Source organism: Hemicordylus capensis, chromosome 1, assembly GCF_027244095.1.
Source record: "Hemicordylus capensis ecotype Gifberg chromosome 1, rHemCap1.1.pri, whole genome shotgun sequence".
Lineage (NCBI taxonomy): Eukaryota > Metazoa > Chordata > Lepidosauria > Squamata > Cordylidae > Hemicordylus > Hemicordylus capensis.
In genome coordinates this window covers 231,771,786-231,797,088 of record NC_069657.1, presented here as the reverse complement: position 1 = coordinate 231,797,088, position 25,303 = coordinate 231,771,786, and the positions used below count along the sequence as shown (strand labels likewise).

The 25,303-nt window shown below is 43.8% G+C and overlaps 1 protein-coding gene across 4 annotated transcripts in view; it reads right to left on the bottom strand.

Annotated features, from left to right (window-relative positions):
* Window positions 1-25,303, bottom strand: part of TRAF3IP1 (TRAF3 interacting protein 1) — a 91,333-nt gene that overhangs the window by 61,025 nt on the left and 5,005 nt on the right. For 2 of the 4 annotated variants that reach the window (XM_053283203.1, XM_053283205.1), the window contains exons 1-7: window positions 12,189-12,431; window positions 9,674-9,742; window positions 9,063-9,224; window positions 6,021-6,149; window positions 5,328-5,801; window positions 1,820-1,891; window positions 157-232 (exon numbers count right to left, since the gene is read on the bottom strand). In XM_053283203.1, the coding sequence (XP_053139178.1) occupies window positions 157-232; window positions 1,820-1,891; window positions 5,328-5,801; window positions 6,021-6,149; window positions 9,063-9,224; window positions 9,674-9,742; window positions 12,189-12,311 (1,105 nt within the window). In that variant the 5' untranslated portion in view covers window positions 12,312-12,431. Of the gene's footprint in view, window positions 1-156; window positions 233-1,819; window positions 1,892-5,327; window positions 5,802-6,020; window positions 6,150-9,062; window positions 9,225-9,673; window positions 9,743-11,589; window positions 11,632-12,188; window positions 12,432-25,303 lie in introns of those variants that run through there. The other 2 variants (XM_053283204.1, XM_053283206.1) reach the window with 2 other exon arrangements.

Genomic DNA, 25,303 nt, shown 5'->3' with positions numbered 1-25,303 from the left:
GCCTCTATGCTACTGACAGTTATCTTCTGTTGCAACTCTAGTACTTCCACATACAGCAAAACATCCGAGGAGCACTAACACACACAGTCTTTGAAGTGCTCCATGGGTTCAAGAATCCTTAGGATAAAATGAGACCTGAAGCCTTTCTTTAGTTACCTTCACCACCAGGTTTGGCTCGTTGTCTTGGTCCCTTTGTTGAATGTTGCTTGGATAATCTTGTTGAGTTTTCACTCTTGAAAAGAAAGCAATAGTGAAAAAAGTCATTTAGTCATTATTTTAGTCATTGCCACACATTCCCAATGTGCAGCAGAAACCAACAGTTGTAGATGTGCAGAGTTTTCAGTGGAGCATATATACTAAGCAACAATGTGATGGGCCACCACAATATTGTTCACATAAACACTGTGGCCTGAGCAGTATTTACTCCTCCTCCCTATCAATAAGGAAGAAGAGATTGGGAGAGGAAGAATGGGCACACACATGTGCCTTTCCAAAAGAGAAGAAACAGGAAAGACTCACTGTATGGGAGGAAGACATACAGTTAAGATGACCAGAGGCAAACAAGGACAAGATATCTGCATCTGTAGCAGTTGTGTAGAAAAGGGAATCTTAGCAGTACAGGTTGTCATACAAGAAGCTCCTACTGAACTACAGAAGGTAAAGCAGTCCTGTCCTCCTTTGCCTCTGGGCCCCTAACAACAAACAAGGAGTTGTAACTCTGTGTTCTTTCTGCATTACAACTTTCACTCAAGTCTCAATCTTGGAATATTAATTTTCCCCCTCAAAATATAAACACCAATATTTAATTAATTTACCTAAAAAATCTAAATGAGAATTTTATGCATTTAACCAGTAAAACAATCCTGAAAAGATTACATTAGATTACACCAAAAGAAAGTAATCAAAATCAGGATGACTAACCTCATTTCTCCTCAAGAAGTGAGGTTATCAAGTACGTGGAGGACAATGACTTCTTTGTTGTTGTCCCTAAACTGTAGAACACTCCCTCGCTGAGGCTCATGCTGCTCCCTATTTTCTGGCCTTCTGCAGGCAGTGAAAAAGAGTGCTGTTCACCTAAGCTTTCATGATTTAGGTAATGAGCGGGTGGTTAAACTTGCTGACCCACATACAGCACAGCAAAACGCAGGTGGTTCACTACCACCCACACTGCAACTGTGGTTGCACAACGCTATCTCCACTGTAAATAACAGAAGTAGCACTACACAACACTACCATCATTATTTCCAGTGGAGGTAGCGTCATGCAACTGTGGCTGTCCAATTTTAAAGTTAGAGAAGAACAGCCCTGCTCTGCAACAGTGTGGGCAGTGTTTTATGGACATGCAGCAGCGCAGGCAATGCTGAATCAACCATGCTTCACTATACTGTATGTGGACTGCTATCTTTTGACATTATTTCTCCTGTCATACCCTTAATTGCTGGTTTGACCTTCTGTAATAGTAGTAGTAGTAATAATATTATTATAAATATGTATCTTTCCATTGTGATGTTGTTTTTAATGTTTCACTACATCAGAAAGTCACCTTGGGATTGTTTGGTGAAAGCCAGTACATTAAATGAAAACAATAAATAATGGTGGGGGGGATGCATGAGCACCAGGCTTGTTCATGTAATACCAAACCATGATTTGACATTACATTTGGACAATCTTGTGCTATTCTAGTAAGTCAAATCACTCTGTAAATGGTTCAGTGTTTTCAAACACATCTTCCTGTAAATGCTAAAGTTTCATTTGCTGGGTACTCTAAAAATGAGGTTTTTCAATTATTTGCAAAAAAAACATATTTTCTACTACTTACTTCTTTATCTAGTTCAGCCTTATCTTTTACAGATATTGGTTTTTTGATTACACCGTCATCAGATCCTGTGGCCTAGAAGGAGAAAAGTGTTTTATACTAAACCCTTGAAACAGGTAACACAATATACAGTACTGTATTGTGTTTATTAAAATTCTCTAGCAAAATTAATCCATAACAATATATCCTTCTATATGTAAATTCTGTTTTCAGCATGAATAAGCTATTGCCATTAAGCTTCCACTAACCAGGCAAAGAGGCACCTTTTTAAGCGGTGGTTCTCATATCTAGCAGGGGGACAACACTGTCTGACCCCAGCACAGTGTCCATCCAGTGGCTGTTACTGCAGAGGGAAGGGAAGATCACCAAAAAATAATTAGATAACTAACGAAAGGACTTCAGATTTGCATGGCATTATCCAGTAGCGGAGAGAACACGCCGGTGGCCCCTGTTCAGCCCACACCCCATGTGTGACATCAGATGCAGGGGGCGTGGCCATGTTAGCAAACTTTGACCATTTGAAGCACAGCCGGGAATGCCTCTCCCTGCTTGCAAACACAGAGAGGAGCATTCCAGCCAGGCTGGAAACCCAGCACTGGCTGAAACTTTTTAAAAACAGAACCGCATGGCTCCATTTCTGAAAAACTTCAGCCAGTGCTAGGTTCCCACCCTGGCCAGAATGCATCTCTCTGCTTTTGCAAGCAGGGAGAGACGTTTTCAGCCGCGCTGCAAACATGCACCGACCCAAGTTTACCATTTGCTAACGTGGCCATGCCCTCTGTATCTGATGTCAGGCATGGCCCCTGACCACAAACCACCACCACCACCCCGCAATGGTGGCTCCACCCCTAGTATTATCCATGTACAAAACTCTTTGTGACCAAATGATTAGAATTCTTTCATCAACATTGACAGGATTAATATTTTCCTTATTTTACCTCAGTGCTGAAATGCCAGCTATAGGTTTGGCATTGTTTCTTTAAATTTGTCTGCTCACACATTAATGCATAATATACAGGAGAACCTCGATATCTGTGGATTCCACACCCGTGAATTCGTATATCCGCAGTCAGGTAATTGACACCTGACCTCAGTATATGTTGGGGGAAATTGGCAAATAAGGGGTTAGTTTAGCGTATCTGCAGGTCAGGAATGGTTGGAAATTACCTCAGAGGTTATTTCTGGCCACCATTTTGTGTTCAGGACCATCAAAACAGCTCCGTTAAAAAACTTTTTTTTTTAACCCCACAATTTTCAACCGATTACTGGCCATTCAGGGACACAGCTCAACTAAAGGGGACCAGCAAAGCACAGTGGGCAGTTTCCCCCCACATTTCCCCCTGAAATTTGGCCGATTCTTGATTATTTCTCGACCTCTAAGAACTTAACTCCCATGATCCCATAGCCCCAATGACCCAATAGTCGCGGTTTCCATATGCACAGTTGCAGCAGGGAACTGAAACCCCACTAATATCAAGGTTCTTACATAAGCCAATACTCAGTTATACCAAACTACTTATCATAAAGAACCAAATTAAGATAACGCCTTCTTCTTCATGAAGCCCGCCACCTATTAAGATCATTTGGGGAGGTCTGATTGTGGTTGCCACTGGCTTGGTTGGTAACGACTTGAAACGGGGCCTTTTCTACAGTTCCCCTGGGACTTTGGAATGCACTTCCTAACTAAATTAGAGCCTCTGCTTTTCTAGATGTTTTTAAGAAGGATCTGAAAACCTACCTGTTTAGCCAGGCTTTTAGTTTATAGTTTTAAAGTTTAAAATTTCAGGTTTTATCTGTATTTTAAACTGTTTTGTGTTAATGTTTTAACTGTTGCGTTTTTAGATTGTGAACTGCCTAGGGACTTGCGTATGGGGAGGTATAAAAATGTTAAATAAATAAAACTAAGAACAAAAACCTCTTATTTCACATTGAGGGATTTAAGCACACAATTAACTCTCCAACTGAAATCAACAGTAGCTTAAAGTAGTTAGCTTGATTGGATTGATCCCTTGGAATTAAATGGATTTAGAACTGCTTCACATTTTACTTATTTTGACAAAGGTACTATACTAATAATCTACATTACTTGTGGGAATGACCCACAAGTAGTGTCTATTTCACTTCCCAAAAGCAGTAATACAGTTATTTCCATATATGTTTTACATTCTTTCCATACAATTAGAGTGGGCAAACAGATTAAATTGATAAAACTGATTAAACTGAGTTACTACATCCAATCAGTGTTCTCTCTCTTTTTTCCATCTGTGTGCAGAACGAATTTTGTTCTGGGCGCAGTATCAAGACAGTTTGCGCGCACATGCATTCAGAGTGCGACCTTTCTGATTCAACCTGTGCGGGATCTAAAATTGAGTGGACATCCAAAAAAAAGTGAGCACATGCACACGGCTTAGAGGGAACACTGCATCCAATTATATTACATGATTTCAGTCAGTTCAGCATCCAAGCATGTCCTGAGATTTCCAATGGTTAATTTTTTATATTCAATCTCTTTGCTAATATAAGGACAACACATTTTCCATCCACCCTGCCCCGACCCATGTAATCTGTCTCCCAATGGACTTTAGTATTCCTATTGGAGCTACAAATCTGAACAGACTTTTCCAATTTCAAGGAAAAAGCAGCCATTGTCCGTGAAACCTTTAGGCAACCTATGATCTTTCTGAACTAATCACAGTCTAACTCAATATCTGCATACCACTGGCTCCATTCGATCTTAAGACAATTGCAAACTACAGACTCAAGCTTGTTATCATGCCCAGAAAAACCTTTGGATTTTATTCAAACACTGAGTAAGCTCCCATGCCTCTTCCTCTCCTCAGTAGGCCCCTGCACTCCCTGAAAAGCTGTTCCAGATAAGAAATCTGCCAAAACTGGGCTCAAGCACCTTCCACAAACGGCTTAGTTTGCATGTGGAAGATTCTTCCCTTCCCCTGCAGTCCTCTTGCACACCATATTGCCTCATAACCCTCAAGAACATCTTTTTGCAAGGAGTGGGTGGGTTGCTTCAGGGAGAAGGAGACAGTGAAGTTCTCTTACATCTACTTGTGCAAAGGCTGGATACAAGTCTTTGGGAGAGACACGTATTTGTCTCTCCCACCTTGTCTTTGCTTCTTAATATCTAGCCTGAATACAAGTTCTGGTGAATGTGAAAGCCTATGCACTCTTTTATGTCATTCTAGTTTGTCCTAATAAAGGTACTAGAAGGAAAATAAATTATGCAAAATATGCAAGTATTCTTTATTTGCATAAATTTGTTCCGTTCAGAGAAATTGGCTTCTTTAAATGCAGAATTTGGATTTATTTTTTAAGCAGCATATATGTACTTCCTGATTGTGGCCCTTATTCTACATTGTTTAATGTAGGAAAAAACACAAAACAAAACTGTAGTCCAGACAACTTGGGTACTGCTTTAGCATACATTTCTTCAAAATATTTGTTAATTACAATTGTTACCAACTGCCAATTTTATAATTAAGTATCTCTCCTTTACCTTTTTATCTGCTTTATCTTTTCCTTGTTCTCGCGATTGTTCTGCGTCTCTGGCTCGTTCCCTTCGTTTGTCTTTTTCTCTATCTTTTCCCCTTTCTCGGACTTTCTCATGTTCTTTTTCCCTGTCCCTACCCCGCTCTCTCTCTCTCTCTCTTAGTTTGTCCTTTTCTCTTCCCTCATGTTTCCTTTCCTTTTCTTTATCATGTTCTGTATCCTTTTCTCCTTCTCCATCTCCTTTTTCTTTGTCTCTGTTTTTCTCTGTCTCTCTTCCCTGTTTGGATGATCTGTTCTTGTTTTTCTCTCTTTCATGTTTTTCACCTTCTTTAGAATTGTCTTTATCAAGATTTTTGTGTCGATTCTCGTAATCTTTATGTTTGTCACTTTCTTTCTGTTTTCTATCTTCCTCTTTGATCTCCTCTTTGGATTTTTGGTCTTGAATTGTGCTTCTGTCCTTTATTTCAGTGTCACCTTTTCCCTAAAAAATAAAATATAAAAACATTGGGTTGTACCTTTGGATATCATATGCAAATGTACACAAGGCACCCCCTCCATTTCAGCCAATCTCCTCTGTCCTTCCTGCTGTAGTCCCCATACCCCATCCTACACTGTTCTGGAGGATTCCTCATAGCACAATTCCGTGTTTTTCATGCAGCATCATTTATAGTCACTCTATGCTGAGGGTTGTTCACAGCACCTCTTTATGGGATCTATGTTCTTCTGTCTTAGATTCTCTGTTTTGGAGTTTAGAAGAAGATGTAGTCTTTCCTTTGATATCAGCTTTCTCTCCAGCAAGGACTTTTTGAACAGCTTCATCACTGGACAGCTATAAAGAGAAGAAAATTCAAGTACTGTAAGCTTTATTTCTAGTCCTGTAACTCGCACGATGATCTCTTGAAAACAGCAAGGACACTTATAGTCTCTTTTGGCTTTCATGAGCACAGCCTGGGCACATGGAACAAAACAAATAGCCACTGCACACAGAGTTCCACAGCAACTCCCTACAGGGAAGAGTTAAGTATTACCTCAATGGCTACGGTCTACTACAAAAGGGAGAGAGGCTGAGCAAGGACACTGCAAGAAAGGGGCTCTGTTAGGGATGGCCCATAGGGCTTTGCACCCCCAATGAATGGCCCAGGGCCTCAAATCTCATCAACCATCACCTTCTTGATGGGGGGGGGCAGTTTTGTCTGCTGCTGCTGCTCCAGCAGGAACAATTGCTTCCCATCTCTGTCTCCCAGAAGGTGCCGTGCTAGAATGCTTTAGCCCCCAGTACAGCACTTATCAACTCTAGTTTCCCTTTGGGGGGGGAGTCAGATTACTTATTCATGGAGGGGAGGGCAGGAATGAGTTCAATTATCAAAAGCAGGGCTGTGGGCCCAAGTGCCTAGTAATGCCCCTGCTGCAAGGCCACTTATCTGGCAGCACTCTCTCTCAAAACCTGGCCTAGTTTTGGTACAATCACCAGCTCACAAACAGTCCAAGGAATCTGTGTTGCAGACACATAATATTAGTCTTCCCTATCACTATGCCCCTCGTGGCTTTCTAACCAGTGAAAAGGCAAGGATGCTCCCACACTGATGATAACAAATAAGGTCTACAGCATGACCAGTGGGGTTCCAGCTGTTTCTCTATAGGACTGCCAGCTTTCTTTCTTATGCTTTGCCCAGGTTTCAGTCGGTTTTTATTACATTGCACAGCTACCAAATGTTCTTTATACCTTTTCAACAGGGGTCTCCCTGTCTCCCCAATATAAAATTCTTCACATTCCAGACATATGATTTTATACACTGTTCCTTTAATTTAGCAAACACCCTCTTCCTTCTCACAAACCAAACAATTCCCCCTTCTCTCACATTTATTGTCATTGGTGCTGTACAAATTACATTAGCTTTCAGACCATGTTTTCTCAAAATCTTTTATGCTTGCCAGGTAAACACATATGTAACTGACAGCGTTGCCCCAGGTTCTAGAATTATGGGGTGGGGGGGACAAGCCCTTTCTACCATCTTTCTCAAGACTGTGCATAATTTTATATGTCTGCAGTTCCTTGAAAGACTAATTGCAATCCCAAAGCAGATAGCCTAAGTCCAGAGCAGGGCTATAACAATCTGCAAAGCCTGACCACAGCCGGCCAGCCAACTCCACCTGAACCTCCTCCCCAAATGTGGCAGATGACAGATAATCCTGGGGCTGGGGAGATTATGGTAAGCATCACCTGGCCTGGAAGTCTCCAGTTCCCTCTCATACTCACCATAGTTCCAGTGAAACAATGTTTCAAGGAAGAAAACCCAATTTTGACATGGAAGCACTTGGGCAACATAATACAGCCCCTACTTCAGCAGAGAGCTGAGAGCACAGAAATGGCAAAAGAGCAAGCCAGTGATGAGCACATGATGAGAAGCAAAAAAATAGTCTCCTTGGATTTGAAGCTGCAATTCCAATTCCGCATTTCATCGTGTAGAATCCTCCAGGAATCATGATAGGGTTAGAGACTTTTTCTTGCAACTCAAGAAAATTCTTGCTGCCTACAGGCTTTTGGCTGGGACATTGTCTTACAGTGGTTCCTCCACTACTCAGAGGACTGATTCTATCAGGTGATGCTGGATGACTTCTGCTCGACTAAGTGGCATCTATACTATAAGTTCCTGCAGGGTTCTATCTCATCTTTCGTGTTTTTAACATCTACATAAAGCTGGCAAGTGAGGTCAACTGGGGATCCAGAGTGAGGTGTCACCAATATACTGTTAACACCCAACTTTTTAACATGCTATGCAGGTGAAGCACTGAAGTCTGGAATCAGTAAAGGCCAGATGAGAGCTAATAAACTAAAGCTCAATTCAAGACAAGTTGGAAATACTGTTGGTGGGTGGTTCATCTGGCTAAAATACTGTGTTCATGCTGTTCTGTACAGGATTGCACACCCTCTGAAGGACCATGTCCGCCAACTGGAGGTACTCATAGGTTCAATTTTGTCACTGGAAGCTCACATAGTCTCCATGGCACAAAGCGGATTTCATCAAATGAGGTTGGTGTGCCAGCTGTGGCCCCTCCTGAATAGGTTAGTATGGCCATGGCTACTCATGCTGAGGTAACCTTCATATAGATTACAGTAAGATACTGTACATGAGGCCATCTTTGAAGACAGCTTAGAAGCTGCAGCTAGCATCCCAGAAGGACTAACTGGGATTGGTTGATGGGAGCATACATCACCAGTGTTTAAACCAGGGGTTCTCAACGTGTGGGTCCCCAGATGTAATTGGACTTCAACTCCCATAATTCCCAGCCAAAGGCCAATGGGGCTGGGGATGATGGGAGTTGAAGTCCAATAACATCTGGGGACCCACACGTTGAGAAACCCTGGTTTAAACAGTTTCACTGGCACCTGTTCCTTTTCCAGGCACAAATCAAAGTGCTGGTGCTTACTTTTAGAGTCCCACAGGGTTTGGAATCTGAATACTTGAAGTAATGTCTACAACACCAAGGTCATCTTTGGATGACCATACTGTCTGCTGCTTCATCTGTACTGCAAAATAGCATTTGAAGAGAACAAATTGCAAGGGGGAAAGCAGTGATGGGATAATTAACCCTTCCCCTACAAGTCTGCTCCCAAGAGCTAGCTTTCCCCCGAGACTCCATCTCCCGCCCTGCCGCCACTGTAACATTAGACTAATATTTGCTGCAGAACCTTTAAGACATACTAAAATACATGAATTAAAGGCATTTGTTAAAATCATACCTTATTGATACAGCATTTGGCAATTGCTTGGAGCAGCTCATTAGTTCTTTCAGGTTCATGTCCAGCAACAATACGTGCTGGTTTCACAGCTAATGGTTCTCCTGTCACCATGACGACAACATCAATTGCTTTCTGAAGGTAGTTGATTTTTGCATCTTTATCCTGATAGAACATCACGGTAAAGAAAGTTATCCAGACTTGAATGTGAATTGTGGTAATAATGGCATACAGTATTTAATAAGGTATAGCTTATTAAACATTTTTGCAGCAACCAAACAAGGGTGTGTAAGAATACATATTGTGCATATGTATGCAGGAAGTCCCCAACCTACAAACGGGTTGTGTTCCAAATGTTTATTTGTAAGTTGTTTGTTCATAAGCATATAGTTCCCAAGAGCAACTTCTTGCTTGTATGTGCAGGTTGGCATTTATAAGTTGGGGACTTCCTTAATATAATATGTTATGGAGCTTTGTTTGCAAGTATGAGTGTTTGTAAGTCAGGTGTTTCAGAATATCACAGGGAGAGCGCCTGTGAGTGTGGTATACACACACACATAAAATTCTACTTAGTGAACGTTATGAAGAGAGATTAAATGACACTCCATACATACCTTAACATTATCAGATTTCATCTCTGCATCTGTGTATAGTCCTTTCATGAAACCAGTTGATCTAATTACCTTAAAACAACAACAATTAATGATGATGTTTCTGGATTTGGCAAGCAGCATGGATTATAGTCTGCCTGTATTTGCATAATGTTTTCAGGTTTATAATTTCTCAATGAGATTTCATAGTTTGGTCTTGCAATTCGGTCCCCCCACCCCCACCATCCCAATTCCTTTTGCTAAGTAAACTACTTAGTGAACATTTTGTTGAAAAGTGATATAATAAATAATAAAATAAGCAGTATAATAAAATAAATAAAATAAAATAAAAATAATTTTACCAAGCATACAACAGTGTTTGAACACATAGGAAACTGCCATATACTGAGTCAGACCATTGGTCTATCTAGCTCAGTATTGTCTTCACAGACTGGCAGCGGCTTATCCAAGGTTGCAGGCAGGAATCTCTCTCAACCCTATCTTGGAGAAGCCAGGGAGGGAACTTGAAACCTTCTGCTCTTCCCAGAGCGGCTTCATCCCCTGAGGGGAATATCTTGCAGTGCTCACACATCAAGTCTCCCATTCATATGCAACCAGGGCAGACCCTGCTTAGCTATGGGGACAAGTCATGCTTGCTACCACAAGACCAGCTCTCCTCTCCCTTTTTTTAACACGGGTTCAGATAATGCTAGAGACAATCACGATAATCTCCAAAGAAACTTTGCTTTATGTATTATTCTCAAAGGCAAAGTTCATGCCTCATATTATCAACAGCCCATCAATGTTGCCTTTGGTTTACCCTACAGAGTCAATTATTCTGTGTGGTCAAACAAGCACTTCAGCTGTGAGATGGGGACTAAAACCTCCCAAAGGATTCTGGTTTGGGAATTATGTTTTCTGAATGCCTCTCTCAGTTCAGATAATGTATTATAGAACTAATAACTAACTTAATTAGTTCAGAATCAGACACAGTTTCCTTCTTTAGCATACAATGTAATTTGTTTTCAGATAGGTAAAATAAAGTCACTTGACTAAAGCCATCTTAATCAACTACAAACTAGGATGTAATACTCAAATGGTAGAGCAGCAATGGATCGTGTGGATCTCATGGATCAGTTGCTATGCTTTTGATGGCTGATGGTGTGCAGGATTGTGGAGGGGGAGGGGGGAGTGATTTTCACATCTCTTCCCTCCCCCTCCAAAAGCCCTTTTCATTTTTATAAATCTGTTCCTGATGACCGCGGATCATGTCAGCCAGTATGATTAAAATTTGGCCCTTATTGTGGCATAAGTTTTCATGGGCCAAAGTCCACTTTCTGTACATTTGGGCTTGCAAAACTACCACTTCTTCTTACAATGAGTTGCCTTTTGACCCCAATTTACACATTTTTCCATGTATGTTCATGCCAACCAAGGATAACTCCATGCATCTGATGAAGCAGGCCTTAGTGTATGAACATTTAGACCACAATAACTCTGTTCAGTTGTTAAGGTGCCACAAGGCTTTTTTTAAACATAAACAAACTGGTTTTAATATCTTTTAATATAAATCATAAAGTAAAACCAGAAGTGTCATAACTATATGCTGCCTTTTAGTGCCACTTAAATAAATTTCTCTGTACCTAAATTTCCCCCTCCTGCACCTTCCCCTGCCCTCTTGTCAGTGCTGTCTAGACTGTGGAACTCTATGCACTGAGAAGCCTGGATAATCCAAGATGTTTTTCTTTAGGCATGCATCTCATGGAAATGCTTGCTAATTTTAGCTGTCCCGATAGCTATCCTAGCTCATTTAATTGTTATTGTGATTAGTGGTTGATTTTATTGTACTATATTTTAATTGCAAGTCACCCTGAGGATCCCATAGGAATGGAAACTGTGGGGCAAACATTTTTTTAAAAATAGAAAATTAAAATAAATACCTTTGCCAACTGAGGATAACATTTCATGTGTTTGAGAAAGTGGGCTTTAGTTCATTAAAATCTGGGACTAAGATAGATTTAGCTTAGACTGACTGTCATTTCACCACAAACGCCGGGGTTTGCCCCAACTATATACTGGCCTGTCTTCAATAGCAACTTATTCTACAAGAATTAGCAAGATAATCTTTTTTTCAGAAGACAAAGAGAGCAACACTCTCTTTGCTTACCTATATGCAGCTGCTATTAAAGGACATAAAAACAGCTAGTTCTAGTGGAGATAAGAATCGGAACAATACTTCCTGGCAGTGTGAAATCAATAGCAACAACAAAGTCGTTTCCTACTAGCCAACAGCAATACAGCTATGGTTGTATTGATGGCTTATGCATTTTCAAAGTCTGAGGCACAGCGGCCGAGACCAATTAAAAAGTTGGCAAACCAAGAGATAGAACTAGGAGAGGCAAGAGATGGCAGGCATTCACTCGGCATCACCCAACCCACCCACACACACACACCCCACACACATTTTCCTCCCTTGATTGCCTAGCAACAGGGGTACGCGAGCCTCCCCCCATCCCGCTCCCGTTTCGCCCAGCCTGACCTCCCCTATCACGTCGTGCAGATAGCGGAAGGGAGGTTTGCTGAGAAGGCGCTCTGTAAGAGGCGGCTTCCGAATCACTCGCCCCAGCAACTCCTGCGTCCGCCGGACCATGGACCCCTGCATGGCAGCGCACCCCGGAACAGGACCCAACCAGGCCTGGCAAGCTCCCGGCACTCCCCGCGCCACACGGGCCTGTGCACCCTCCGCCCTGTTGCTACCCAACTCTGAGGCCCTAGCAACAGGCAGCGCCTGGGCGTGGTCTAGTTGCAATACATCCGGCTTTGCTTCCTCCTCTTCCTATTGGACAGCGGGGAGGAGATGATGATGATGTCAGATACAATTGCAAGCAACCGCAGAGTTGAAAATGCATGCGCTGCGAAGCGTTTCATACGTTCGAAAGAAAGCCAGGCAGGCACGACTGAGTGAATGGTTAAGATTATGCTCAGTGTTTATACGGAATCATGGACGTCTTCAGGATCACTGTGCAAGTGCAGATCCTGGGTTGCAGTACAGTTGAGCTCTCATATTTTAGTATTTTGAAAAGCAACATCCTAGTCTAAATGGTAGTTGGAATGGCTGTGTCTGGTTTACCCCCACCCCCGCTTACCAGAAAATAAATGTTTGTGCGGATGTTCTTTCACTGAATTAAAAACAGCTCCCAGGTATTCCAAGTTTTGCGAATGTATGAAATAATCTGTTTATTCATAAGCTCTTGAGACCGTCCGCATTTTCTAAATGTCCCTCTAGAAAATCAGCCAGGACCGAACAGGTAGAACACCCTGCTTATCATTTCATATACACTGAAACCAGTCTAGAATATAGCCGGCTGAGGGGAAGCAGGCAACTTGAACAATTTGTTATGGGGTGGCTAACAAATACAGTTTAAAATTATTAACTTCAGTTGGTCAGAAATCAGGTAGTGGAAGGGAGGGATGGACTGACTGAACCGTCCTCAGCATATAGCCAATCAATTGGGAGCAGAGTAGGAGGAAGGGATGCTGCCTGACTCTTTCCCCTTGGACTTGTGGAAGTCTTGGCTGCTTGGTGCTGATGATCCCTCGATCCTGAGGCAATAGCCCTGCGGTAGCATGGAGAGGCAGGAAGACTCGTAGGAGCCTCAAGCATCCCCAGGGGTACTTGTACACCTGGTTGAGAACTGCTGGAAATGTGCATAACTTCAAAAATAATCATACTTAAAAAGAGAAAACATAGGACCACTGGCGTAGCTAATACTGGTCTTCTCCCCCTCCCCAGTGATGCCCGGCACTCCCCACAGATGCTGTGCACTAGCAAGTGTCTGCGTATACACCCTCCACTCATGCATGGTGGCACCTTGCTGCCACTCCTGCCACCACTGCAGTGCTTGCCCGCCCTTTCTTTCTCCTCCTGGCTCCCAGTCCAGAAGCGTAAAAGGATGGCATCTACAGTGGTTGGAAGGGCAGAGGCAGGCAGGAGCCAGGCGGATAGGTGTGCAATGGGTGAGCATGAGGCTGTGTTGGAGGAAAATCTAAGATGGAAGAGAGAAATCCAAGATGGAGAAGTGAACCAAAGTTTTACTCCCTCTCTGTGGTATTTGGGAAAGATGCTGTGAGTGCAAAACAATAAACAATAGCCTCTCTGTGGTTTGAAGGCTGGACATGTGCAGTAGTTATAAAATGTATATCTAGCCTAGAGAACCATGATTGGTTAATGCTGATCTGAAGATGTACAATGTATGGGTGCTCATTCTTACCTAAGATATTTGTATAACTGATAACGCTTGAGTATATAGTCCATAAGCACCATATTGTAGGGTTCTTCTCTCTCACTTCAGTGATTGGTGAATGCCTGGTACCGTGATTAATAAAGCTTCAAATCTGATGGAATGGTGTGGCCCCTGCCTATAAAGAACTCTAGCATTAGGGGAGAATTTCTCCAACAATTTGATGTCAAGTGGAATAGGCAGGGCACAGGCTGAGTCAATTGCCCACAGTAAGCGCCGAGAACCATCCCATGGAGGAATCAAAGGACCAACATCAGGAAGAGGTTAGTACCTGGGGGGAGGGAGCATAGGTGGCAGCTGTGTTCTCAAAGGACACTTCCCTACCCTTGTGTCGGATGGAAACAGGACGCCCTGTGTAAGACCCCCTATCTCGTGTGTCTGTAATCTGTAGAACTCTAGACTAGAAGGTGGGGATCATGTGGTCATAGCCACTGGTCGGGGATTGCAGGCACTAGCGATCGGGTGTCTGACTGCAAGTAGCCACTAACCCAGGAGCCAGTTTAATACTTCCGTCAGCTGGGCAACTTGCTGAAGGCGGATGCAGTGACCCTGTAGGGGATGGGATTTTGGAGGGAACCAAAGGAGGGAATGGAAGGATCAGGGGTGGGAGGATCAGGTCAGTAACAGCAGGGAGTAACAGCAGGAGAGAAGGCATGCCCTCAACTCCTGCCTGTAGGCCCAATCCAGCAGGGCAGTTCTTATGTTCTTATGTCAGTCAAAGCCTCTCCCCACTGGATGGGGAAGGGCAGTCGGAAGCCATGACATGCGAGGGAAGGAATACCTGGATCCACACATCCCATTGTCAGAAAGTGACCTCAAGGGAGCCTCCAGAGTACAGCAACCCAGACTCAGAAGAAGGATCAGCAGTGTGACAGGCCGGACTAATCAGCAGCAGCAGCAGCCAGCCAAGGGATGTCCCAGTTTGAGTTTCGGGTCCAGCCCCATGCAGGCCCATAGCCAGCTAGTGGCATGGTGGGTACGAGCCCCCCCCCCCCCCCGTTTCTTTCCTCCCTAGGTGGCTGGCCATTTTGGCCTTTTTCCCCCGTGCTGCTGCTTAGCTGAACAAAGCTGCTGTAATTGCTTCCCTGATAAGTAAAGTTCTCTCTTGGGAAAGAGACAGATTACAATGCTGATTGCCTGCTTGATAAGACTCCAGTTGTTATCAGCTATTTTGCAATCCTCCAGGGAGCAGGCAGGGAAGAGAACTAGAAGAGACTAGAGGGGGCTGCTGTGTGTCCCACCACCCATAGTTTCCATTTCAAACTGGCTTCTGGGCGGGCTATGGGGTAGAGACTGCCTTGGTCGGCCTGATGGATGATCTACAGTTGGGAATTGACAGAGGAAGTGTGACTCTGTTGGTCCTTTTGGACCTCTTGGCGGCTTTCGATACTATCAACCATAGTATCCTTCTGGAACGTCTGAGGGGGTTGGGAGTGGGAGGCACTGTACAGTGGTTAGACTCCTACCTCTCAGACATATTCCAGTTGGTATCGATTGGAGACTGTTGCTCTTCAAAATCTGAGCTTAAGTATGCTGTCCCTCAAGGCTCCATACTCTCTCCAATGCTTTTCAACATCTACATGAAACCGCTGGGAGAGATCATCAGGATGTTATTAGTATGTTATTTGGAGCAGGATGTTATCATTATGCCGATGACAGCCAGATCTATTTCTCCATGTCAGCTTCTTCAGGTGATGGCATATCTTCCCTGGAGGCAGTAATGGGCTGGATGAGGGAGAATAAACTGAAGCTGAATCCAGATAAGATGGAGGTACTTATTGTGCGGAGTCAGAACTCCAGAGACGATTTTGACCTACCTGTTCTAGATGGGGTCACACTTCCCCAAAAGGAACAGGTCCGCAGTCTGGGAGTACTTCTGGATCCACACTGGTTTCTCAGGTTGAAGCGGTGGCCAGGGGTGCTTTCTATCAGCTTCAGCTGATACGTCAGCTGTGCCCGTTTCTCGAGATCAATGACCTCAAAACTGTGGTACATCTGTTGGTAACCTCCAGACTGGACTTCTGTAATGCACTCTATGTGGGGCTGCCTTTGTACGTAATCCGGAAACTTCAGTTGGTTCAGAATGCGGCAGCCAGGTTGGTCTCCAGGTCATCTCGGAGAGACCACATTACTCCCTTGCTGAGGGAGCTACACTGGCTGCCAATTGGTTTCTGGGCAGAATACAAAGTGCTAGTTATAACTTATAAAGCCCTAAACGGCTTAGGCCCTGGGTATTTAAGAGAACGCCTTCTTCGTTATGTGCTCAACCGCCCACTGAGGTCACTTGAGGAGGTCTGTCTCCAGTTACCGCCAGCTTATCTGGTGGCCACACGGAGACGAGCCTTCTCGATTGCTGCCCGGAGATTGTGGAATGCGCTCCCTGCTGAGATGCGATCCTCCCCATCCCTGACTATTTTTAAAAAACTTCTGAAGACCCACCTCTTCACCCAAGCTTTTTCAACTTTTTAAATTTGTAGTTTGAATTTTATACTGTTTTAATTTTATACTGTTTTTAAATTGTTAAATTCTTTTAACCATTTATATTTGTTTTAATTGTTTTTATGTTATTGTTAACCGCCCAGAGATGAAAGTTTGGGTGGTATACGAGTTAAACAAACAAACAAATAAATAGTTCTGTGTGAGAGTTCGATTCTCTGCACTCTGCAGCAAAATGTGACTTTCTGCATCCCAAACCTGGCGAGCAGCACTGCAGGGAGTGAGTCTGTCGTGGCGGGTGAGACCCCTGGTGAGTTGGAATAAGGATATGGATATAAGAGGGATTTGGGTGGGTGGGATGAATGGGACCTAAAGCAAGCTTTGCTCTGCTCTCCCAAAGTGAAAGAAAGATGTTTTAAAAGATACCAATTGTTTTTCAGCTCTGTTCAATATGGAACATACCCTTTTGCTTTAAAATTCATTTATTGATGATTGTTCATTGGTGCAGAATGCAGCATGCTTCAGCTGTTGAGAAAATGGGAACTTGTTTGGTTGATTTGAGTGAGTCTTTTTGCTGGCATGCATTGTTGACTCATTTTAAATTTGTAAGGTATTCCCTGCTCAAGGCAGAGCAGAGCTGAAAAATTCCTGCCAATGCCCAATCCTGATTCCTGCACATATGCACTCAGAAATAAATCATATTGAATGGACATATTAAACAGTGGAATTTCCAGAGCTGCTATGTTCATTTTTCATAAGCTGCCTTTGGTAATTTCAAACCTAAATTCAGTGGGGAATAGATTATTGAGTGTGTGCAAATTGTTCCTGCGTTGTGGTTTTTGCTGCTGTTTTATTTCTGATTCTGGGTTGCCATGTGCTTGCTAATTGTGGGCATGAGACTGGAGAGCTACTGCCAGTCAACTTGCAGACCAGTAGGCAAAACTCTTAAGTGGACCCCTGTCCTGACTCAGTGCAAGGCAGTTTTCTGTGTTCACTTTTTATATCTAAATATTTATTAAGGGCAAAAGTGCATATTTGGACTCCTGAGAGGCAGAGGGGGGAGTGAAATTTTATTGTGAAATGTGGAATGTTATTGCATTTATTACACATTGATTCAGAAAATTGCGATTTCTGTTGACTTTTGCACTACTTCAATATAAGTGCCCCAGGCTCCAAATTGTTTTTAAAGAGCCATATAACTCCTCCCCCCCCTCGACTTTTGCGATTGCCCCCCAAAACCTTGTGGCTAGCTATGGGCCTGACCCCATGGTGACAGAGCGTCCATCTGCTGCCACGTCCTGCGTGTTCCTGGTGGCCGAGGAAGAGGACCTGACGTGAGGGGAATGGCTTATCGTGTTCCTTTTAATGCTGCTGGCATTGTTATTGCTGGTTTTGTGGGCCTGGCCTGCCTTGTAGGGCCTACATCCGCCAGATGGGAGACCACCCTGTGGATAGCTTCTGTGAACATGACCACTGTTTCTACTAGCCTTGCCAACTGTTGGGTTTGTAAACATGTCCTTGGACACGTGGGGAAGAAACCCATCCCTTTGTGAGTGGTAACTCAAGAGAGTTGGATCTGGCTACCCCTGCTAATTGAGCAAAGAGGCACTCTTTAAAGTGGTGATTCTCTAAGATTCAGCTGGGGAAAAGCAACCTTGCCCTATCCAGCCCCAGCACAGCATCCCTCCCATGGCTGTAGCTGGTGTCTGCCCTAAGTTTCTTTTTAGATTGTGAGCTCTTTGGGGACAGGGAGAACATAAGAACAGCCCTGCTGGATCAGGCCCAAGTCCAGCATCCTGTTTCGCACAGTGGCCCACCAGATGCCACTGGAAGCCACAGGCAGGAGTTGAGGGCATGCCCTCCCTCCTGCTATTACTCCTCTGCAACTGGTACTCAGAGGCATCCTGCCTTTGAGGCTGGAGGTGGCCTTTAGTCCTCCAACTAGTAGCTGATGATAGACCTCTCCTACATGAAGTTATCCAAACCCCTCTTAAAGCCATCCAGGTTGTTGGCTGTCACCACATCTCATGGCAGAGAATTCCACAAGTTAGTTATGCATTGTGTGAAAAAGTACTAGTCCTGGCAATCAGTTTCATGGGATGACCCCTGGTTCTAGTGTTATGTGAGAGGGAGAAGAATTTCTCTCTATCCACTTTCTCCACACCATGCATGATCTTATAGACCCCTATCATGTCTCCCCACAGTTGTCTTTTTTCTAAACTAAAAAGCCCCAGGTGTTGTAGCCTTGCCTCATAAGAAAGGTGCTCTAGGCCCCTGATCATCTTGGTTGCCCTCTTCTTCACCTTTTCCATTTCTACAATGTCCTTTTGACCAGAATTGTACGCAGTACTCCAGGTGTGGCCGCACCATAGTTTTGTATAAGGGCATTATAATATTAGACGTTTTATTTTCATTTCCCTTCCTAATGATCCCTAGCATGGAATTGGCCTTTTTCACAGCTGCCGCACATTGAGTCGACACTTTCAATGAGCTGTCCACCACAACCCCAAGATCCCTCTCCTGGCCAGTCACTGACAGCTCTGATCCCATCAGCGTATACTTGAAGTTGGGGTTTTTCGTCCCAATGTGCATCACTTTACACTTGCCAACATTGAACTGCATTTGCCATTTTGTCACCCACTCACCCAGTTTGGAGAGATCTTCTTGGAGCAACTCACAATCAATTTTGGATTTCAATACCTGAAAGAGTTTGGTATCATCTGCAAATTTGGCCACCTCACTGCTTACTAGGGGTGTACAAGGAACCGTCTGGCCTGGTTCGGTTCGAGGCCAGTTTGGTCCGACCCCCATCTACCCCCCCCACCCCAGTCTGGTCCCGGACTGGTCCGTGAACTTTTTAAAAAAAGAAATTGAAACGTGAATCAAGTACCTGTAGCCACGGTCTCGCAGAGGGTGCATGTGCGGCAGCTGCCAAAATGGCAGCCACTTGCACTTACGGAGGTCCGAAAGGGCAAAAAAGGCTTCACTTACCCGGCTGTGGCGGTGATAAGGAAGGTCGGCGGGGGGAGAGGGAAGCTGCACAGACAGCCCCCCCCCCGGCTACAGCAAGCCCCCCAAAGGGGCTACAGGTACTTGCTTCACATTTCAATTTAAAAAAAGAAGTTCGCAGACCTGCTGGACTGGACCTGGCGGTCCGGTTCTGGTCCAACGGATCCAGGGTGCGGGTGGTTCGGTTTGACCATGAACCCACGAACCGCCGGACTGGTTCCACACATCCCTACTGCTTACCCCTGCTTCTAGATCATTTTATGAATAAATTAAAAAGCACTGGTCCCAGTACAGATCCCTGGGGACCCCACTTCTTACTTTCCTCCATTGTGAAAACTCTCCATTTATACCTACCCTCTATTTCCTGTCTTTCAACCAGTTAGCAATCCACACATGTACTTGTCCCCTTATCCCATGACTGCTAAGTTTCCTCAGGAGTCTTTGATGAGGAACTTTGTCAAAAGCTTTTTGGAAGTCCAGGTATACTATGTCAACTGGATCACCTTGATCCACACTTTTGACACTTTCAAAGAACTCCAAAAGGTTGGTGAGGCAAGATTTACTTTTGCGGAAGTCATACTGGTTCACTCCCAGCAGGGCCTGTTCTTCTGTGCTTTACAATTTTATCCTTGAGGATGCTTTCCATCAATTTGCCTAGAACGGATGTTAAGCTAACCAGCATGTAATTTCCTGGATTGTCTCTGGATCCCTTTTTGAAAATCGGTGTTACATTTGCTACTTTCCAGTCCTCTAGGACAGAGCCAGATTGCAGGGATAAGTTATATATATTTTAGCAAGGAGGTCAACAATTTCACATTTGAGTTCTTTGAGTACTCTTGGATGGATGCCATCCGGCCCTGGTGATTTGTTAATTTTTAGTTTTTCCAGATAGTTTGGAACATCATCTCTTGTCACTTCTATCTGACTCAGTTCTTTAGCCTCCATCCTCAAAAAGTCTGGTTCAAGAACAGGTAAATGCTCAGTATCCGCTGCCGTTAAGACGGATGCAAAGAACTCATTGAGCTTCTCTGCAACCTCCATATCCTCCTTAATAATCCTTTTCACTCCCTCATTGTCTAATGGTCCAACCACCTCCCTGGCAGGTTTCCTGCTTCTGATGTATTTAAAGAAGGTTTTGTTATTCCCCTTGATGCTTTTAGCTAAATGTTCCTCAAACTCTCTTTTTGCCTCCCTTATTGTCACCTTGCATTTCTTTTGCCAGAGTTTGTGTTCCTTTCTGTTCTCTTCATTTGGACAGGCCTTCCAGTTTCAGAAGGAAATCTTCTTCCCTTTTATGGCTTCCTTGACGGTACCTGTTAGTCATGCTAGCATCCTCCTGGACTTAGTGGTACCTTTCCTCCTTTTGGGTATGCAATCTAACTGGGCTTCTAGTATTGTGGTTTTAAGTAAACTCCATGCATTCTGAAGTGACCTCCTGATTTTCCCTTTCAATTTTCTTTTCACCATACTGCTCATTTTGGAGAAGTTTCCTCTTCTGAAATTCAAAACATCTGTGTGAGACTTCCTTGGTGATTCTCTCCCCGCATGTATGCTGAATTTGATTGCACTATGGTCACTGTTCCCTAAAAGGTTGATGACACTGACATCAAGCACCAGGTCCTGGGTGCCACTCAGAATTAAGTCCAAGGTCATCTTCTCTCTGGTTGGTTCCAAGACCAACTGTTCTAGGCCACAGTCATTCAGTGTATCTAGAAATTGGACCTCTTTGTCATTACCTGACTGTGAATTTACCCAGTCTGTGTGTGGGTAATTTAAGTCACCCATTATTACAGCCCTGTCTCTCCTTGACGCTTCCCTTATTTCCTCCTGCAACTCCCATTCACTGTCAGCATTTTGATCCGGAGAGCGATAGCATGTCCAATAGCACGTTCCCTTTCAGGCCTTGTATTGTCACCCACAGGGTTTCTGTGGAGGACTCCAGTCCACCTAGGTTTTCTATCTTGTTAGATTCTATCCCTTCTTTAACATACAGTGCTACTCCACCTCCAAGGCACCTCTCCCTGTCCTTTCTATAGAGTTTATATCCAGAGATAACAGTGTCCCACTGGTTCTCATAGTTTTACCATGTTTCTGTTATGCCCACTATATCTATTTCTGTGTTAGCAACCAAGCATTTCAGCTCACCCATCTTGGCTCGGAGGCTTCTGTCATTGGCATATAAGCACCTATACGCTGAATCTCTCACCTGATATATGCTATATTTCTTTTGACTCTTTGACCAGCTGGCACAGGCTCCTGTCTGCTCTTCCTGTCTGCTCTGTCCCCTTATGTTTTATCTTTATGCGATTCTGTTCTTTCCCCTTCTGTTTTATCTGAATCCTTTGCACCCTTGCACTTTAAAGGATGGCTTTTGCCAAACCAGATACTGCCCAGCTCCTGTCAGCTATTCCCCAGGTGTCATTTTAAAAGCTGCTCTGCAACCTTTTTTATTTTAAGCACCAGCAGTCTGGTCCCATCTTGGTTCAAGTGCAGCCAGTCCTTTTTGTACAGGCCTTGCTTTCCCCAAAATGTATCCTAGTGCCTAACAAATCTAAATCTCCCCCTCCAGGCCCCAACGTCTCATCCACACATTGAAACCCCTCAGCTCTGCCTGTCTCACTGTACCTGTGCATGGAGCCATCTATCTATCTATCTATCTATCTATCTATCTATCTATCTATCTATCTATCTATCTATATCTTTGAGAATGTTGTTGAAGAACAGTATATAAATATCCGTAGTAGTAGTAGTAAGTTGTACAAGAGTCCATGGCTGTATGCAAACTCTAGTACTCTACTGCAAATGAAAACAAGACTGACTGTTGGTCTAACCGCTGTTAGCCACAGCTGTCAGGGTGCAAGGCAGACCCTTCTTTTGCATTACAAGTGACAGAGGGGGGCAGAGACAGTATTTCCCCATGGGCCACATCTGGCATTGCCTGAATGTGGCCACCCTCCAGCCTAATGGGATTATTGCCTGGGGGGGGGCAGATATTATCAGCCTGGGGAAGTCTGGCAGGTGAACACCTCTGCGGGTTACGTATGGACATTGGATAATGTGGTGATCAGTGTCAATAAGTCTGAGCCATGTGGGACAGGTACAGAGTCCATGATCAATTCCCCTTTCCTTGGGACAGTGGTGACTGCTTATGCATGTGCCAGTAACTGAATGGAAGAGGGAGTGTGGGGACAGGCAGGATCCTACTGTGAGGTACTGGGCAAGGGCTGACCTCAAAGGAGTGGCACCAACAGCAGGAGCAACCATCCAGAAGGGGAAGGAGCCCCCAAGGGGAGGAAGGGTCCATGTTCCAGGGATACTCTGGAACACTGGTAGCTCTGCCCCTGCATAGGACTGCCACACTAATACATAATTTTGAGCTAATGCATGAATTTTCATGCAAGAAGGGGCATTTCCCCTCTCAAACAGGAAGGACTGACTCTCCTGAAATAGCTCCTGCCATCTTTTGTATTAAAAATGATTTAAATAAAAAAAAATCTGCTGACCAGTTAATTGGGGCACATTTCTAGTAAATCGCAATGGCCCATATGTTCTGCAGAGTAAAGTGGGCAGTTCTGAGTGGCCCACGATGCTGTGGGCTCCTAAGAAAATGCTAGTGGTCTTGCACAAGAGCATAAATGCTTAAAGCAGTGTTCCCACGCTTCAGGAGTGCAACTTACATTGTTTTAACAATTGTTTCTGGAAACAGCATAAGCGGCACTCCCAAAGTGCAGCCATACTTCCTTCAGTATAGACCACCAGCACTTCTTTTGGAGCCCTCTGCAGTGTGGGTGGCTCAGAACTGCTAACATTATGCTGTGGACAATGTGGGTCAATGGTTTTAAGTGATTCACTGAATAGCACACCAAATATTGCAGCTTTAAAGAAAGAAAGGGGGGGGAAACAAAGAAAAAGACAATCAACAACTACAATATGAAATTTCTTTACATCAATACAACAAAACAACTGGTAGACCAGTCCTGCAATGCAGGCAGACCCACTAATGCCAGAGTAGAGGGCTGGTCTACCTGCTGACCTCAATTGGTAGACCAGCTCTCCCTGGAAAAAACAGGAGATCTGGTCTACCGATTTGGATTTGCGGGTAGACCAGCCCTCCACTCCAGGCAGCATATCAGCCCACCTCAGAGGACTGGTCTACCGAGTAGACCATTTTTCCAGAGGACAGGTCTACCCACCAATATCAATTGGTAGACCAGATCTCCCCAGAAAAAAGCACCATTTTGAGGCCCCCTTTCCCCAGCAATACAGGCCTCTAAATGGCGTTGAAATCACCCAAATCTATTTGGGTAAAACTGGGGGTGATTTGCTTTAAACCCAAATCAGGCCCTCTGTTTTGATGGTAATTCAGTGTCGAATCTGCAAATTGCCCCCAATTTGACTCAAATCAATTCGACCATGAATCGAATTGCACACCCCTATTGTAAAGACTGGAAGAAAACAAGTTGTTCTAGTAAGAACTAATCAGCCTACAATCAGTCATTGTCTCTACATCTGGACTAAATTTGGTGCAAATCAAGGTCCACAAGTTAGATCTCTTGTGCCTCAAATGTTCATGTGTCCACGATCTTGGATTGGGGTAGATGTCCTCATTACAAACTGCATCATTGAAGTGTCCCTGTGTGTCACTCACTACAGCTGTTCCAAATTTTGTTCAAATCAGACTATCCACAAGTTAATGCACTTGCCCCTCAAAAGTTTAAGTTTCTGCCATCCTGAATTGGGGTGTGTCATGGATTTAAGCCTAGCCTTTGTCTCAGAGCAAGCCCATGGGGGGCGGGGGGGGGAGAAAAATGTTGAATCATTCCCTCCATGTTTGCTCAACAAAGGCGGTTCCTTGAAAACTTAAACTATTCCTTTGGTACTTGCTGCCACCACGCCCACTTTTTAAACAGAGTTTAATCCCTCCCTGGTGTGGGCGAAATTCCAGGGAACTCTCCTTTACCAATGGAAAATTACAAAAATAAAAACACACCCTTCCACATGCAGCCTACATGTGATGAGGACACTTGGTAGGTTGCTGAGCAATTGACATTGAGGCATGTTTGCACTAGAGTAAAACCGCCCCCCGTGTAAAAAATCCACTCAGAGGCAGGTAAAATACAAAGAATAAAAAAAGAAAAAACGTTATTCAAAATACTACAAAGTGCTTCAGTGAGGCTTCCTCAGTTTTTAGTTAATTACAGGAAAAAGATAATCAGTGGTTACAAGAATACTTTAAAAAAGCATCCCTGTTGCAAGGAACAGGGAATATTGAAACCTTTAAAAGCACCTTTAAACATTACAGAGACTTTTGCAGTGCCCCTGGATGGATAGAAAGGGTGCAGGCTAGTGCTTCTTAATTCGTAATGTTACAAATAAAAACACAATAAACGAGTTTTAAGGATTTGCAAAGCACACCAAAGTAAAATAAACTAACACAGGCTAACACACTGTTCTCTTTCTAAACCTTTTCAAAGCCAAAAGCCCTTGGCTTCTTTCCCCCTTGAACTCACCCCAAACTCCAGGAGAGAATTCAAGCTTCAGAGGCATATATACGGAAAATAGCACCCAGGGCAAGCACTGAAATTGCGCCCCTGTCCAAACATCTGACACAAACTTAGAATAAAAACTGCTTTGTTCCAGTAGGGTGGGGAAAAGTAACTTAGAAGGGAAATACAAATCAAGCCCACCTCCCACACAAAACCAGCACAAGGTTCCTGTAAGAATTCAGCAGTAAACTGGGTTTTCCAACAGTCCCCCAAATAATCACCTCCCTATTGACTGAGCCATCCATGATTGATCCCTACAGCGAGCATAATTCATTACAGTAGAAGTTTTCAAATGTGGCCATTTAAAAAAAATGTTTTTTATTTTAAGAAAATGGCCACCGCACATGCTCAAATTGTACCTG